This window comes from Cloeon dipterum, chromosome 4 (genome assembly GCF_949628265.1).
Source record: "Cloeon dipterum chromosome 4, ieCloDipt1.1, whole genome shotgun sequence".
Classification (NCBI taxonomy): Eukaryota; Metazoa; Arthropoda; class Insecta; order Ephemeroptera; family Baetidae; genus Cloeon; species Cloeon dipterum.
This window is the reverse complement of record NC_088789.1, coordinates 10,581,746-10,598,689: the sequence shown is the minus strand read 5'-3', so window position 1 is coordinate 10,598,689 and position 16,944 is coordinate 10,581,746. Positions and strand designations below refer to the sequence as shown.

Here is a 16,944-nt window from a genome sequence, read left to right as displayed (position 1 = left end):
CCACGGTAAAAAGAAGACGCCCGTGAATGTATTATGCGGCGGCGGTGGAGGAAATCAAACTCGTTCGCTCGCTGGCAGGCTGGACGACGCGCAGAAAATAGGCGGAGAGGCTGCAGGGCGGGTGGTCTACCATGACAGGGGTCACTCCACTCAAGCTGATTATTGTTCCGGTAATCTGCTCACCACTTGCATGCCGAGAGAGAATCTGTCGCCATATAGACGGAAAAGTGCTCTGAGAGACGCGCGCGGCAAATTCACAGCACGTCCGATATACTGCTGATCTGAATTTTCATCACGATTTGAGCTGAAATGAAATCTAAACCGTTGATGCACGCATATGTGATTTTAATGGCTTTTAAATCTGCGTTAGAGATGAGGCATTATTGATTAGACTCTTTATTTTATGTTTTTACCGTATTGAATCTATTTTGGGAAGGAAGCAGATTAAAAAGTTTTTAAAAACAGGAAAATAAAATTGCGAACGGGATGAAGTTCAAACTTCTCCTATAGTAACTGCTCAAGCCATATTTTTTGTTTTTTGTCGGTCTGTGCCCTTTTGACAGCCAGTATTTTGTAGGTTATTCTTTTCATGACCATTATTGAAATTCAATCATGGACTATATATTTTTTAAAATATAAAATCAGACTTATATTGAGAGTTAATTTAATCATTTATAAGGGATTACTTTCACACCGTCATTCCAAAAGTGTTAAATCGTTGACACCGCGGCATTTGGACCGATCTCCCTCTATTGCAATTGGAAATTGTTGGCTGACGGCAAAATTAAATTAAGCAACGCTGTATCATTTTGACAGAAAATTAAATTTGTACTTGATCACGTGATCTGGGTGACACCAGCACCATTTGTGGGACAAAGACATGTGTAAAAAGTAAAAATCAGCCCAATTTTCCGACAGAAATCTGTCCATCAGCAAAATTGTTAATTGTTCAATCCCAACAGAGAGGGAGAGAGAGATCGGCAAAATTACCGCAGTGTCAACAAAATGTGACTAAGATTAAACTTGCTTCTGGAAAATATTTATTATAAGATTAATGATTATGCTTCCAAATTTTGCGATAGTATAAAATAGCCATTACAGTAATCCCAACAGTTGAAGTTGATCGTGCAATTTAATCCTTGGTGATTGACATTGCAGATCACTAGCTAATCATTAGTACCTGTTTACAAGCAGACAGGTATATCTGCGAGCATAGATATATTTCTGTTTTATAAAGGAAAATAGATTTCCTGAACAGATCTCATGACAAGGTGCTCATGCATGTGTCTCACAGCTTTTAATTGGCGCACAGGTGACACATAAATTAAATATATTCAAAAAGCGAAACGCCGCGTCGTTGAAGATGGCTACGCTCTCTGCGATGATGAGAAATCACCAATGGAGCGGAAAAGATTAAGCTGTTCGCTAATTAGATGCCAACAAACTTCAAATTAAGAGCAGTGTGACAGAGCGCGAGGCGGCGAGATCTCCTTGACGCTTTTGATGATTCCCTCGACGGTCCAAATCAGCGGCCGATTTGTTCCTTTTAAAGCACAACACACACGCTTCATTAGAAAATTGACAAAAAAATGTTTGATGGTGTTTAATCGTCTGAGAAGTGTGACAACGGCAACATCAAAAGTCTCGCGGTCCATCAAATAAAAATCATGGGATCATGGGAGTGTAAAAAAATTTCAAATTATGAATATTTTTGCGTAGTTACACATTTTTTATTTCTCATTTACTTTCAACGTTCAAATAGAGTGATATAATAGACTATCCGTATAGCAGACTCTATTCCACGTTACAAAATTTTGACAACAATGAAACAAGAATTATTATTTATCTGATTTTGTATTCGTTGAAATGAATCGTACACATAACCTAATGGGCCTTTATATAAATTGAAGAGGCCAAGTCGGATCCAGGAAATTCTGCATCGTGTCCGAATACAAATTCACTGTCATTTTATTCTTTTTATCAAACGAAATTAATTTTAGCATGGTCCGTAATCGTTCAGTGATGTCGCGCTGTCATTTTAATTACATATATGTAATGCAAACCAGAGAACCAGTGAGTTATTTCTACTTGCACAGCACAGCCTTGTGGATATCGTCCTGGTCCCGGCAAAATTGCGTAACTTTCAACAACCAAACGCGAATTTCCTTGTTGCAAGAAAATGTCAACAATCAATTCGACATTGAAAATTTGGGTTTTTGTTGAAAGTTACGCAATTTTACCGGGACCAGGACGATATGCAACTTGTGTTACAGCAACTTTCAAAAGCTTCACTTATATCCGCGCCCTACAAAAGCACGTGATCCGTGGGTGTGGCCAAAGAACCACTCCGTAAACAAAATGATCATATGACCGAACCAGCGAGTGGTCGCGAGCGCCAAATATCTTCTAAATATTGCGATAATTATGCGTTAGCCATGGATGAAACAGTGGTAAAGTAATCATTTAAATGTCTTTCTTCAATTTGAAAGGAAATGTTGGTGGTTTTACCCTTGATCAACGTAAAAACTGATGAATTTTGCCACTCGCCTAATCCCATTGCAAAATGATTGACTTGACCTTTCCTCCAGCTACACAGTGGCTGTTTTGGGCGTCGTAAATATATTTCATGTTGACATGTCACCGCAAGGACGGGCTGCAGTGGTAAATTGTGATCAATAACAGCACACTGACATGCTCGGTTGACGTTGTATGTACTTTGTAATCACACGCGTGCTATGACATAAACTGGAAAATTCTGTAATTTAGTCAACCGGCATTATTTCAAGGATACACGGGCTGCATAATAGAAACAAAATTTGCAAGTAATAGTTATAGTTTTAAGTTTTAAACAGTTATGTAATTGACACACAATCAATACCATTTTAAAATATTATGTAACTCCTGCTTCTTGGATTTTTCAAATCTAATTTAAGCGAAAGGGGATAAACCGAGTGTGTGTATTTAAATTTTTGTTTGATGAAAAATTGGTTTTATTCGTTTTATTGTATATTGTAAATCCTGAATCAAGTGAAAATATTATATTGTTTATGCTTTTAGGAAAGTGAGAAGCGGCCATATGTTTTGTGTGAGCTGGAAAATTTTGGGCACATCCTACAACCCTTAAAATCCACCCAACGCATAAAGGTATTAAAATGTTTCTATGGCCACCAACATCCAAACTAAAAGAAAAATTTCAGTACACCTGTTTTGGTCTCTCTCAAAAACTTCTTGTTTTTGGTGCAACCAGCGGTGGTCTATACATTTTCAGGAGAGAGCCATGTACCTTCCTTCATCTTATTCCCAGCAAGGTAAAATTGAAAATCAATAACCCTCTAAAAATTTTTAAAAGTAAATTTGTATGTCAGGATGGACCAATCAACAAAGTGTCAATATCTCCAGATGAAAAAATTTTGGCCTACGCCACTAGCAAAGGAGCTGTGGTGATGATTGAACACAATGTGCTGCAATCTCCTCCAGCTGCAGCCAGGAGGATACAGATGTCAAGCGAGCACTTGGGCGCTAAAGTCACTGCAATGCAGTGGAACTCAAAAAGTGATGATCTATACATTGGTGACAACACAGGCAAAGTGTCGCTCCTTTGCGTCTCAGTCTTTACAGTAAGTTTTATCATTCAACCCTTTTTTAGAAACTTGAACCTCTTCAGTACCAAATTGTGCTAAGTAGAAGGCTTAAGAATTGAAACATGGAAGCGCTGTATTAAGCTGCTCTTTTAACCACAATTATAAATAACGACTCTTTTTACAATTTTTATGTGTTTACATGTTTGAATGCACGATTAAAAAAAGAAAGATTTTACTAGCTAACTCGCCTTGATTGTGTCATCATTGTGCTATTTATAAAACTCGATAAGGCTTATCTCAAACCTTAAAATAAATTACAATGATTGTCATGTTAATTATTGTTGAAGGTTGAACCAAAATTGAACTGGAATACTATTAAATTAATAGTGCTTGCGTTTTTTTTCGTTAAAAACTTTGCCTCTTATTGTTTCAAGAACAAGTATATATTTTTGTTTCAAACATTGTCACTTGACAGCTATTAAATTAGTTATTGGCATTTTGTATAAGATTATATAAAGCACGTTTTATGTATAGTAATTTCAAAGTCCATCACATCTGCAGCATTTAATAAATTTGCCATCTGTCAGTGTTTTTATTCAGTGTTTGCATTTATGTTATTATTTAAAATAAGGAAAAGAAGAATAAATCTTAAAGTACACTCCCAAATTTTTTATTTTCAGCCGAAAAATATTTTCCAAACTGCTTCAATGCAACTGATGCAACTGGACTCAAACATCGTTCAGATGGATTTCGCACACGATCTGATGATAATCTCAACCCTCACGAGATGCTACTTGTCTGACACTGAGAAGGAGCAGTACAAGCAAGTTGGACAGAAACTGCGGGATGGCGAATTCGGCGCCTGCTTCATTTGCAAGAACGACGAATGCAGCCAATCAAAGGAGCAAACTGCCGCCTCAGTTCCTCCAGCTGCATTGATGGTCAATCACTTTGATCTGATTGGGGCTAACGAGAGCCTTCCACTGCGCATGAAGTGCAAATTGAGGATTTTCTGCGCCCGGCCTGGCTCAAGGCTCTGGGAGGTCAATTGCGACGGATCGGTGATGAGCACTCACCAACTGAAGGAATCCATTTCAGCAGAGCCACCTTCTAAGATAGTGTCACTGGCCAATATCAAGACGGAGCCAACGCCCGCGCTCAAAAGTGGCTTTAACTTTCCCAAATTACACGCCATTGCGGATAAGTTTTTGTTCACTTATCAACAAGACGGGCTGTACATTTTTGATCCATATAGCTCTCTAGTTGTCCTGTGGAACAATTCATTTACAAACATATTGGACGCACAAGTGTGGGAAGACTCGATCTACGTTTGGCTCAAATCTGGTGAAATGCACGCCCTCAACTTTCAGCCTGTCGAAAAATGCATCATCAAGTTGTATTTCAAGAAGGAGTACCCAATTTGCGCCCAGCTTTGCCGCAGCTATTTGGAGCATTTAATGAAAATCGTGCCATCAGCCAGAAAGTTGCATTTTATTTCTGATTTGGCCGACAAGCTTTCTGATCACTCGGAATTGCGACTGAGCATTTTGCCACTCACCTCTGAAATCCTCAAGTTCCTGCCATCAAAGCGATCAAGAGGACAGAAAATGAAAAATGGAATATACAAAATTGGAAGTACCCTTGACAGCGATGAGGAGGGTAAAAGTTTCCGCATTTTGAGGTCTCTTTCTGGCAGTAGATCAAGGAAAGCGTCAGAAAGATCGCGGTCCCTGAGCGCCTCTCCGAAAAGGAAACCAACGACCCAAGCTAAAAGCAATGAGTTGCCCAGAAACAGCAGCTCTCAATCTCTCCCAGTGAACGCTGAAAACAAATTGCTGACTTACGAGGATGTGTGTGGACATGAGTCTCCCTTTTCTGTGATGACCTCGCCAGAGGCAAGAGCAGCTCTCCAAGATTTGACGACAATCCTTTCCAGCAAAATTAAGAAGCAGTGGATGGCATTCGAGGGCAAAATGAAATATTTTAGTCACGAAGTTCCCCTTTTAGATGTAGGAGTCAAGACAAATGGGGCAAAGAAGGAGACTGAGCAGAACGAGGAAGACTTTGACAGCCTCGAAATTGTAAAAACAAACGGAAAGAATGAAAGGCAAATTATTTGTGAGTCAGACATCCCGCACATAATCGATCTGAGAGACTCAATCAGAAGTGGGAATTTCGAGCAAATTTTGCGCAGCTGTGACGTCTGTTTTAAAATTCACTTTGGAAATTTTAATTTTAACATGTTCCCCTTCAAGTCCTTTCTGCAACTTTCAGAACTGGAGGCCGTGAAAAATTCTCTCCATAAAGCATTTGAAAGCAAGTTTGTTTTAAACCTGTTGCCTTCAACACCGACCTTGCAACCAGATCGGGACTATCCTGACATGTTCAAATCCACCCATTCAGATCAAGACCTTCTGCTTGACACTCAGTTGAGCCAACTGATATCAGCTTACGGAGAAGTTTTGGACGAGGAAACAATATTGCAAGATCTGCAAAGTCTAGACGTGCCATGCTACTTCATGAGCTGGTGCTCTGTTTTAAACGCATTCCAAAATCAAGTACTCAAATTCATCACATCCGAGTCCAGAGACAACATCCGGCAGGCCATCACTGACAAGTCCTGTCCCCTACCCCGGCTGCTGGATGTCATGTATCTTCTTCTCCGGGTGTCAAGCAACGAAGGCATCGACATTTGCCTGTCAATAGGAGAGCACGTCACGTTAAGGGACTTTTGCTACGTGGTGTTGAAGCTGCAGCAGCACAAGATCACGGCGGGCAACGCTAGTCAGAATATACAACGATACTGCCAAAATATATTGTTGTCGGTCCTAACCAAAAAGTCAATCAGTGAAGACTGTTTCGAGGATGTGCATGTTTACAAACTGGCGCTTGAAGCTTATGTCAACTTAAACTTGGTCCAGGCGGAGTCAGCCTGCGTTTGCGGATTTCCTCTGCCAGGAAGTATGAGAAAGTATCCTCTCCAGTTTACCGTTGTTGGTGACATGCTCATGCGGCATTTGATAAAAACAAACCCAGAGCAGTTTCTAAGTACACTTTCAAAGCTTGGCCAGTGGAAAGATTTTCTGTATTTCAAACTGGACCGTGGCAGCAAACTCAATGACATTATGCCCCTCATCCTGCAGTTAGACGATCAAGAGATACTGGACGAATTTTTACCCCAATTAGATGTACAACTGTTTGAAAATTTGATGAATATACGAAAACGCCTTGACGAGTCAAATGGGTGTTTCAACTGTGGACTGAACTTGAACTGGAAGAAGAAATCTTTGGATTGGACTTACCTGGGACAAACAGCTATTAAGGCTATTGGACCAGACCAGGCCATAAATGTACTTGAACGATGCACTCCTCAAGGACAGACTGGCCTGCTAAAGAAGAGGTTTGAGTTTTTCCAAAAATTGTACTGCATTGATACTGATAAAATTCATTTTCAGCTTCTTCCAATCTTGCATATTTGCTAGTCTGTTGTCTGATGCGCCATCAAAAGCAAAGAAGGCTGTGAATTTGATGCAGAAGAGTACAGAGCCAAGCCAGCTTTTCTCCAATGAGGTGTGTTAAAACTTGGTTTTCATTTTTAATTCCAATTTAGGATGGCACACCAGCTTGTGATATTTAACATTAACTTCTGTAGCTTAAAACCATAACATTTTTATTTTATTTAAGTTCTCACTTAAAATAAAATAAAATACTAATAAATGAAAGTGAATAATAATACCACATTTTTTACAAAACGTTGAATCATGCAATGTGGATTTTCCATGAAAACTTGAATCATGAATAATAAACAACAATGAAAATAGATATCAATGTTTTGTAGGTTGGTGGCAAAGTAATTGAGGCCTTAACCAAGGATCTAGCACTGCAAGGGGTGCTTCCAACCCAATTCATGCCCCCTGCTGCCTCTTCCGATCACCACTGGGGAATAAAGGTCCACCTCTGGGACCAGAATTGCCCTCGATGCTCTCTTCCATTCGCAGACGACGTTCTTCTCAGGAACAGTGGAGTCCGGATATTTCCTTGCTCTCATGCATTCCACGTCGCTTGTCTTAGCGACGCCCCAACTGTATGTATGCAGTGCAAGGCTAAAGAATAGTTTGATTTACTGATTGTGAGTTGTTCCTTAATCACGTGCAATTTTCCTGCTGAAATCACCACGCTCAGCCAACATTTGCTAACATGGCCAAATCAAGTCACGCCTGAAAGCTTGTGATGCAATAATCCTTATTTCAATCAACTCTTGTAAACACCCTGAAATTTACTTTTAATCATTTTAGAGGTCTTTATCCCACAATCCCCTTGTGAACCAAGCATTTCTATTTTTGTAGAGCCTATATATTAGATGGGTCATATTGAGAATGGAAGCTAATTATTTTTAATTCAAGCCTAGAGTGAAATATATCCCTTTGTTTCGTACCAGAGGAAAGGCATTGTGATTATTATTTTCTGCACATTTTGAAAAGTTTATTGGACTTAAATGTAATTTTTGCAAAATAAAAAGCTAAATCGGAGCTGTTGAAATTTTATTTACACTACTCTTTGAAACTATAGATCAGTGAAGGAACAAGTCGATTATTACAATGCTGACTGCTCAATCATCGCCATTTAATTTCAGTTATAATGATAGCCGGAGGTGACACCTGTGATAACGATATTCCTGCTGACATCGCGCCTTCTCCTGGCAGGGTTTGGCGATGGAGGCGCGAAATTGGGACGCGAGCCATCTGGTCTCCTCCGAGTTCCTCTACCAGTGACCGCTTGCCACTTGTGGAAAGCGTGATTCTGCAATCCCTCCGTGCTCAGCCCGCACCCTGGGGCCGTGGGGTTGAACTCGCAGATGCCCTTCCTTGCAGGATTGCGCTCAAAGGACGCTCCAGTTGCTGGACACCTGGCGTCCTTTCCTTCCAGCTCTGGAGTGCAGAAAAACCTTGGGGTGGTGGGGGCCACGGTTGTGGGAGACGGACACCTGACGTCTACGCCAATAAGATCTTCGGTGCATCTGAACTTAGTTGTGGTGGTCGGAGCCGGGCACCTCGGATCTCTTCCTCGAAGGGCTGGAGTGCAGACAAATTGAGTAGTCGTCCTTTGGGTGGTGGTGGGTGGAGCCGGACACCTGGCGTCAAAGCCAATCAAGTCAGGGGTGCACACGAACTGGGTGGTTGTCCGCTGAGTCGTGGGAGCTGGACACCTGGCGTCCCTGCCAATCAGGTCAGGAGTGCAGACAAACCTAGTAGTGGTTGTTCTTTGCGTGGTCGTGCGGGGAGCAGGACACCGGCGGTCCCTTCCGATCCTCTCAGGGGTGCATGAAAATGGTGTGGTCGTCCGCTCGGTGGTTGGTGCTGGGCAGCGGCTATCTCTTCCAATCCTTTCAGGGGTGCATATGAATTCGGTTGTTGTGGGCCGCTCGGTGGGTGGTGCTGGGCAACGACGGTCACGTCCAATCCTCTCAGGAGTGCAGACAAAAGGCGTCGTGATGCGTTCAGTGGTGGTCGGTGCGGGGCAACGACGGTCCCTGCCAATTTTTTCGGGGGTGCAGCGGAACGGAGTAGTCGTCCGCTGTGTTGTGGGGGCCGGACACCTGGGATCGACCCCCACGAGCCTCGGCGTGCACTTGAAAGGCGGCTCCTTAATGACGTTGGTGATGGTCGAGGAAGCCACACACTGGTCGCAGCCGCCCGGGCACAGCTCCACGATGCAGGTGAGAAAGACATCCGGCCGGTCGGCGAATTTGAAGGCGCTGATCGGCGCAAAAGCGACAATGTCCGCCCCTGAGGAGCACGTTTGCTCACTCTTTCTAAATAGGCCCATCAGCTTCTCTTTTTTCGGGCATCCTCGGGTGTCGGAGAGCTGCACAGACGACGTGTTGCGGCCTTTCAGATCCTCGTTATCGTGTGCGAAGCAATCCTTCACCAGAATGTCGTATTGCGCGCCGCCATCCTTGATATAAATGACCGCACTCAGTTGGTCACCGATTTTTACTCTGTCCTTGACGGCCTTGCCGCAGGGGTTGTCGCCCACTTGGATGTCCATCCAGCACTCGATGTTGGTTTCAGCGGCTTTTCGAATCGGTTGATCTTCAATTTCGAGCCGTGCCACGGTGAATGGATTGAACGAAACTGTTTTGATAATTTTCTTGCGCTCCACCGTTGGGCAGCGGAGACGTTTAGCCGAATCCCAAATTTCCTGCACGGATTCCTCGTTCTGGAAAATGAGGATGGTTTCGTGGTCGTCGCGTCTATCGTCACCAACGGTCCCGCAGGAGTCCATCGGGACGACAAAGCTAAAGTCGCCTCTTGCGCTGTCTTTATTCACGTACCTAGCAAATACAAATCCAATGTTGTTTATTTAAATTAAAATAGACAGTTGATTAAATTAGCTGATTTTCTTAGAATTTTTTTATTTTCTCATCCAGTTTGGTGGGAAATAATTTTTATGATATGTGTCAATGCTAAATGTGTACTTTTTTGTAACTATAGATTAAAAACCGCAACTCATGCTATTTCCAGTTACGCCGTTACGCCACGCTCAACATGTTTAAATATGAAATAACGCCTTTTGTAAGCAACTTGTGGGTGAACAAGTTTTTTTCGTATTTGGAGAAAAGATATTGAAATTGTTTCATAAAATAATAAGATAATTTTATTTTTTTTCTCAGCCAACCTACCACGACAATAATCCTGGTTAACGATTTAATTGTACACTCACCGGCATCGTCGGTCTTTGAAATGTCCTTTGCTGTAAATGACCCCATTGTAAGGTCCATCAAATTCGAGCTCCACTCTCATGCCGCTGTTGTCGCACGTCACGTCCAATCTAGTGAGATGGGTGTGCGAGTGCTCTCCATGGTGATCGTCGTGGTGGTGATGTTCCGGCTCTGGCCGTCTACTCAACGCATTGTTGCTAGAGGGCTGCGGCAACGGATTTACTGGTGCTTTATAGGAATACCCTTGCTGGCGGGCCGCTCTGGCATTGCTGGCGGCACCTACAGAGAGCTGGTTTAGCTCTTTGGCAAGAGCTTCCACCTCATCTTGGTATAGGACATCGATCTGTCCTTGGACCGCCTGCGAATTAGAAAAGCTGTGTGTAAGTGAGAGTTTTATGCGATTTTAATGCTCATTTTCTATGTGATGACTTTTCAATGCTTGAGCAGTAACACAATAATTTATGCAAATACGCTTTCAACTTCTAATGCAAGGCGTATATGGGACCTTCTAGGTCAATAGGCTCATGATTTATGTTCGGTAAGTTTGATAAAAGGACATGGCAAGCTGTTAAGTCGTGACACAATTGTGAGATTTTTTGGGAAATATTTTAGTGTCGGATTGATATAGTATACGGCGGTAAACTGGAAAGGAGCTGAAAATTTTCAAAATAAAATTTAAGTTAAAACGTGTTCTAAAAACCTTTTGTACCCCCTATAAAGTGTTATATCATCAGCATCTTGTAATTTTCTCGTGCACCAAATATGGCTTGTTTAATTCTTGTAAGGTACAAGTGAGACAGTGCAATTTCATACTTTCCACAAAAATATTTAATACACTCCCTTCAAGTTTTAATCCTCTTCATTTATATTGCGTGACAAAAAAGTAAACACCTGTCCCGAAGAAGGTAATCCAGTCTCTAAAATGCTTCACTGTACGTCTAATGTAGCGATATATCACCTCGCAACCGGTCCTAAAGAGTCATTAGGCTGCACCCATGCACAATAAATGAGCAAGCACAGACGCGGCGGCAGCGTCAACACAAAAGCCTAGATTCGGGGGTTATGCAACCTGCTCGCCGCCTCGAGCAAACTTACGCAGATGCGTCTATGGGAATGAATTAATTGCAGGACTAACCTAAATTGGCGGTGATACATAGGAACCTCAAACACAAACAACGCAAAGTGTTTCGCGCATAAAACGCTTATAATCGACCTTACACGTGCAATTTGGTTTTAATCTTTGCATGACCACAAAGAGATTGTAAATAATTGATTCTTAGTAGGTTATAAAAATAGCATTGACGCAGTTAAATACTTACATTGAATGAGTAAAATGCGAACACGACTAAGAAGAGACGCCTCATTTTGGCAGTCAGTCTTGTCTGAAAGCGAAAAATGTTGGACATATATATATATATATATTGCAGTAAAATCTCAAACTCTGTTTGAACCAGCGTGCGCTTTGAAATATAAAATCATTTGAAATAATTTGTCAATAATTTCATTCAAAGCTTTGTAATATCTCTATGCTATTTCAGCATATTATTGTCCCCGCATTACCGCTTTAAGAATTTTTTTGCATATGAAAAAAAATATACATACATATACCTTTAGTGTGCTCCAGAGCTTTTAAGACCAGCGTTTGAAAATAAAACAATTAAAAAAGATCATTTACTGCTGAAATCTTCTAAGCTTCTCAATTTTCTTTGTCATTATAATGAAACAAAGATTCAATTGTTTGGCTGAATGAAAGCAAAAGAGCAATATGTACTTACAAAAGTAAAATAATCCAATATGTTAAGTGGGAGCACAAAATTCACAAGAACAGACAAAATTGGCACTGAAGACAAAAAGCGTGCGAAGCGCGATTTTATACCTGGGGCGGGGAGATGCAACTCGGACCGCCGTTTGCATGGTCAGAATCTTCTCTTTAGCGGGAGGGAGGACCGCTGGTCGACCGATCTTCGCATCCTGCAGTTCGTTGAGCAACAACCCACTCAGCTCAAAAGGCACAGCCTACATTAGACGATGACCACACATATGTCTTAGAGGGAAAAATATACCTACAAATATTTATCAGCAGTGGGCAACGAATTTCATAATTATTTTTGTTTCCAAGTATTTTCATTAGAACAGCATAATGCTGCGTTGATGATGAGATGAAAGTTTACGTCAATGTTATGGTTCTCTGTAAACGTCAAGGTGCAGTAAGAAATATTGCGAGAACACTTGGTTCTTGGAAACTGATGGAAAATTAAGAATAACTTATTCCACTAAATATAAATGCGAGAAACAAAAGTTTCAATTTTAGATTTTCTATAATGCTCTTTTCATGAATTAGGCGATTGTTAAAATCATGACTAAAAACAAATGTTCAAGTTGTATTGATGAATTCACCGACAGTGAGGAAGAAGCTTTTGCATTTTTAGCGTCTACCTCACTGTCAGCTAACTCCGTGTGCGTGGGCTTTTACACAAAAGCGATAATGGATGGCACTTGAGGAATTCGCTTAGAATAGTTCACAAAAAGACTCAATAAATAGCAACCGAGGTCGACCGGCTCGCGCCCATAAATTGCAAAATTCGGCATTTTCCCTCACAAGGTCCATGTACCTGTCATCCGTCAAACAAATCTTTGCCAATCACTTTTCGCATAATGCCGCCGGTGAAATTTGAAAGTAATGACACTGCTGGATTTTTGTGGTTAGTAATTAGTTTAATCAAACAATTATTACCTAACATTGACAATTAGCATGTATTGCCACTTCACAAGCACGATCACGCTGGCGCAGCGCAATGTGAAAAGGTGCACCTCTTATTGAAACATAAAGGAGGGCTCTTGTCATACAGGTGTAGCTTCTTGCTTCTCTCTCTGATGTTTAGAGGGAAGTGTAGATGAAAAGATTTTTTGCTGATATTTGCTAGGCTCAAATATTCGCATATATGGTGATCATAATATTTACTTTCAAAATAAAGTAACATAAAGTGAAACCCACCAATGTCGATTGCAGTGATATTAATCAAATTATTTTCAAGAAACCACGGCTATATTAAATAAAATCCAAATTTTAAATTTGCAAGGCTAGAAAGAAATAAATTCACGAATTTAGATCATGTTATAGATTTTGCTGCAGGAAACTATCAAACATAAAAGACGCTTAATTTTGATGATTTTAAATATTTTATTTTCATGTTACATGTAGCAGGCATTTTGAAATCACTACTAACTGCGCACAGCTTGATAAAAAAAAGAAAGAAAAAAACGGCGTGGGGAGTCAGGCGCAGAATTTGTCACATATTTCAAGCATATTTAAATCCTGAACTAATTCCAGTGATGACAATGTTCTTCCTGACGTCGCGCCTTCTTCTGGCAGAAGGTGCAGGAATGAACGATTTCGGGAGGGAGCCAGTGGGTCGTCTTCTACTTCCTTTGCCAGGTAGACGGACGTGGAAGGGGTGGCTCTTACACCTCGGGTCCGAGGGGTTCAACTCACAGTTAAGCCGCGTTGTCGGCGGAGGGTTGCTTTCATTTTCATCCGGGCAGTTTGCATCCTTACCTTTCAACTCCGGCGTGCAGACAAATTTTGGAGTAACCGGAGGGGGAGGAGGGGGTGGTGGAGAAGGCGTAGGACAGCGAGGGTCACGTCCAGCGAGCCGAGGCGTGCAGACAAATGCCGTTGGAGGTGGAGTAGGTGGTGGTGGTGTAGGGCATCGAGGGTCGCGCCCAAGTAGTCGAGGAGTGCAGACGAAAGTGGGGGTTGTTCGGGGAGTAGGAGTAGTGGGTGGTGGCGTTGGCGTGGGACACCGAGGATCACGTCCAGCGAGCCGTGGAGTGCAGACAAATGCCGGGGTTGGAGGGGGGGTAGGAGGTGGTGGTGTTGGGCATCGAGGGTCGCGGCCGCGTAGGCGGGGAGTGCAGACGAATGCGGTTGTTGGAGGGGGAGGAGGTGTCGGACACCGAGAGTCGCGTCCGACAAGTTGAGGCGTGCAGACGAAAGGCGGACACTTCGGATCGACGCCGTGAAGCTCGGTAGGGCACACGGACACGGTTGACCTGTTTGTGGGGACGCCGCACTGGTCGCATTGGCCTGGACAAAGTTCAACGACGCAGGTCAGGTACACGCTGGGCCGGTCGGCGAACTTGAAGGCGCTCATGGGAGCGTACGCTACGAGGTCCGCGCCTGAGCATGTTTGCGGGTATTTTCGGAACTGTCCCAGCAGCTTTTCCTTCTTGAGACAGCCGCTGCTGTCAGAGAGCTGGACGGAAGTGGTGTCTCGGCCACTGAGCTGCGCCTGGTCGTGGGCGAAACAGTCCTTGACCAGGATGTCGTAGTTGGAACCACCGTCCTTGACGTAGATGACCGCGCTCATATCGTCGCCAATTTTGACCTTGTCTTTTGCTGTCTTGCCGCGGCACGGGTTTTCGCCGACCAGGATGTCCATCCAGCACTCAACGACGGTCTCATTTGGGGTTGGGCCTTCCTCGACAAGGATGCGGCCCACAGTGAATGGGTTGAAAGTGATTGTTTTAACGATTTTCCGCTCCACCTTTGGACATTGGATTCGTCGTGCGACGTCCCAGACTTCTATGACAGAATCGTCGTTTTGAAAGACGAGGATTGTCTCGTCGGTACCACGTCTTTCATCTCCAACTGGACCGCAGGAGTCTATTGGAACGACGAAGTTGAACGATCCTCTTGCACTATCTTTATTGATGAATCTAATGCAAAGATGATAGCAAGTCAAAGCGTATTCGTGAATATCAAGAAAGTGGGTATAAGGGAGTTTATTATAAATAGCAGTAAATAGAAAAAATGAACCGAAGTTTTTAATTGCATTAAAAGTGAAAAGTAATATCAGCATTAAAAATTATTTTCCTATTTGAGTGTGTAGCCAGCAAGTTAAGGAGTTTAAAATATTTTGCAAATAAATAATAACTTGCATATCTTATAGGCTTATACATACTGCAATTTCAGCAATTCCAAAAGATTCATCATAAGAGTCCCTTGCGAGTAAATTTCTTATTTTCGCTTTTAAAAAAATGCATATATAAAATTTATTCTAACCGGCATCTGCGGTTGGCGGCGTGTCCTTTACTGTAGACGATGCCGTTGTATGGCCCATCGAATTCCAACTCCACCCTCATGTTGCCGCTGCTACAGGTTACATCGAGCCTGGTCAGATGAGTGTGTGAATGTGCACCGTCCTGGTGGTGATGGTGCTGCCCACCATCGTTTTGAATTCTTGTGTTTAGTAATGCACCATTGGGTAGATTTTCTATTGGGTCGGTAAAAATCTGAGGCTGTCGAACATTTCTTGCAATTGAAGGATTCTCGGCGAGCTCATTCACCGATTTGGCGATTGCTGCTACTTCGTCTTCAAAGAGAACTTGAAGCTGACCATGCACCGCCTGGAAAATTTACCCTTCAGTTTTTACTAGAACGTTAAATTATTTTGAAAATTTCTATACACATTACATTCGTCTGTTTTTTATTTCGTGTATTTAAAAGGATATGATTGAGTTTTTCCTTGTAAAATATCAGCATAAAAATTTGCTATTAATTAAAATTTACACTTACTGCTACTAAAACTGCAAGCATGAACCTAACTCCATTGCTGCGCATATCGCGTTTTCTGAAAATAAAAATTTAATTGATATATCGGGGGAAATTAAGAATAATTGAGCTCTTACTGGATCAAATACACTGACCCTTAATTAGTATAGTCTCAAATTTCCTGCGTTGTAAATTATAATTGTAAGCTGACGCGTGAATATTAATTATGGTATCGTTGCGCGTCAGATGTCTGCTAATCTTAAATGTTTACAAGTTAGTCTAGAGTAAAATAGTGATTGAAAATGCAAAGGTTTTCGGTTTCGAGGTTAAGACGTACTTACATATATACTTGTTTATTTTTGCTTACTCAATACGTATAACAATATATTTTAAAAAATATAGCAAGAAAAGGCATGCGATAAAATGCGAAAACGATCAATTTCAAGGGCAATCACTAAGCCATAAGTTACAAACATTAAATTATTACGGAGCACTGAAAACTTACAACAGGTGATTTTTTGGACAGAAAAGGGATTTTATAATTTTTTATTGATCTTTATTTTCTTAACTAACGCGAGTTAACGGAGGATTGACCACATTTTAATATGATATTATTTTAGCCCTAATTGTAAGTCTAAATTTACTGTTTTAATTTCAATACTTACTTTTGAGAGCCGCTGAAGTTAGTTCGTTTCGTTGCAGCTCAATAAACACAATTAACACACAAAAATTACAACAAGTGGGTACAAAAGCAAGTAAAGTGCGATTATATACCTGAGGAGAGAAAGATCTTGGAGGGAGGACCTCTTTCCAGTATTCACCGTTGATTTATTTTTCAACTTAACTTAATTTAGGCTTTCAAACGTTGTGGCAGAACCAAGACGACAGATTTACTTGGCACCATAGTAACTCTCAGATAAATCAGATTCCAAGACGCAATTGGCCTTTTCACCATAATATATTATGCGGCTGTGTTGTGTGCACCAAACGCGCCATGGAAGCCTTTTTAGAATACGCTTTTGTTAAAAATAGCGATCATCAAAACGAATTTATAACTTTATTCTAATCAATGTTTTAAATTTCAAAGG

General features: G+C 41.7%; 3 protein-coding genes across 3 annotated transcripts; 1 reads left to right on the top strand and 2 right to left on the bottom strand.

Annotated features, from left to right (window-relative positions):
* The first annotated feature begins 2,350 nt into the window (after positions 1-2,350).
* On the top strand, positions 2,351-8,110 carry pink (WD40 repeat domain-containing protein pink). Its single transcript, XM_065487845.1, has 7 exons — positions 2,351-2,450; positions 3,058-3,144; positions 3,198-3,308; positions 3,366-3,617; positions 4,262-6,981; positions 7,037-7,151; positions 7,420-8,110. Exons 1-7 carry the CDS (start codon positions 2,367-2,369, stop codon positions 7,693-7,695), a joined length of 3,645 nt encoding a protein of 1,214 aa, XP_065343917.1. The 5' UTR covers positions 2,351-2,366; the 3' UTR covers positions 7,696-8,110.
* LOC135941993 (uncharacterized) lies at positions 8,106-12,193 on the bottom strand. Its single transcript, XM_065487846.1, has 4 exons — positions 12,078-12,193; positions 11,622-11,684; positions 10,305-10,660; positions 8,106-9,915 (listed from the first exon to the last, which is right to left on the bottom strand). The coding sequence occupies exons 2-4, from the start codon at positions 11,664-11,666 to the stop codon at positions 8,211-8,213; spliced, it is 2,106 nt and encodes a 701-aa protein (XP_065343918.1). The 5' UTR covers positions 11,667-11,684; positions 12,078-12,193; the 3' UTR covers positions 8,106-8,210.
* Positions 12,194-13,463: 1,270 nt separating this feature from the next.
* Positions 13,464-16,613, bottom strand: LOC135941994 (uncharacterized). Its single transcript, XM_065487847.1, has 4 exons — positions 16,522-16,613; positions 15,881-15,935; positions 15,368-15,711; positions 13,464-15,021 (listed from the first exon to the last, which is right to left on the bottom strand). Exons 2-4 carry the CDS (start codon positions 15,923-15,925, stop codon positions 13,602-13,604), a joined length of 1,809 nt encoding a protein of 602 aa, XP_065343919.1. The 5' UTR covers positions 15,926-15,935; positions 16,522-16,613; the 3' UTR covers positions 13,464-13,601.
* Between the last annotated feature and the right edge of the window lie 331 nt (positions 16,614-16,944).

Coding starts and splice junctions, on each gene's coding strand:
- pink (XM_065487845.1), top strand. CDS start 2,367: ATGACCGAACCAGCGAGTGGTCGCGAGCGCCAAATATCTTCTAAATAT. Junction 3,309..3,365: donor TTCATCTTATTCCCAGCAAG/GTAAAATTGAAA, acceptor TTTGTATGTCAG/GATGGACCAATCAACAAAGT. Junction 3,618..4,261: donor TTTGCGTCTCAGTCTTTACA/GTAAGTTTTATC, acceptor TTTTATTTTCAG/CCGAAAAATATTTTCCAAAC.
- LOC135941993 (XM_065487846.1), bottom strand. CDS start 11,666: ATGAGGCGTCTCTTCTTAGTCGTGTTCGCATTTTACTCATTCAAT. Junction 10,661..11,621: donor TCGCATTTTACTCATTCAAT/GTAAGTATTTAA, acceptor TCTAATTCGCAG/GCGGTCCAAGGACAGATCGA. Junction 9,916..10,304: donor TTCAAAGACCGACGATGCCG/GTGAGTGTACAA, acceptor TGTATTTGCTAG/GTACGTGAATAAAGACAGCG.
- LOC135941994 (XM_065487847.1), bottom strand. CDS start 15,925: ATGCGCAGCAATGGAGTTAGGTTCATGCTTGCAGTTTTAGTAGCA. Junction 15,712..15,880: donor TGCTTGCAGTTTTAGTAGCA/GTAAGTGTAAAT, acceptor TAAATTTTCCAG/GCGGTGCATGGTCAGCTTCA. Junction 15,022..15,367: donor GCCGCCAACCGCAGATGCCG/GTTAGAATAAAT, acceptor TCTTTGCATTAG/ATTCATCAATAAAGATAGTG.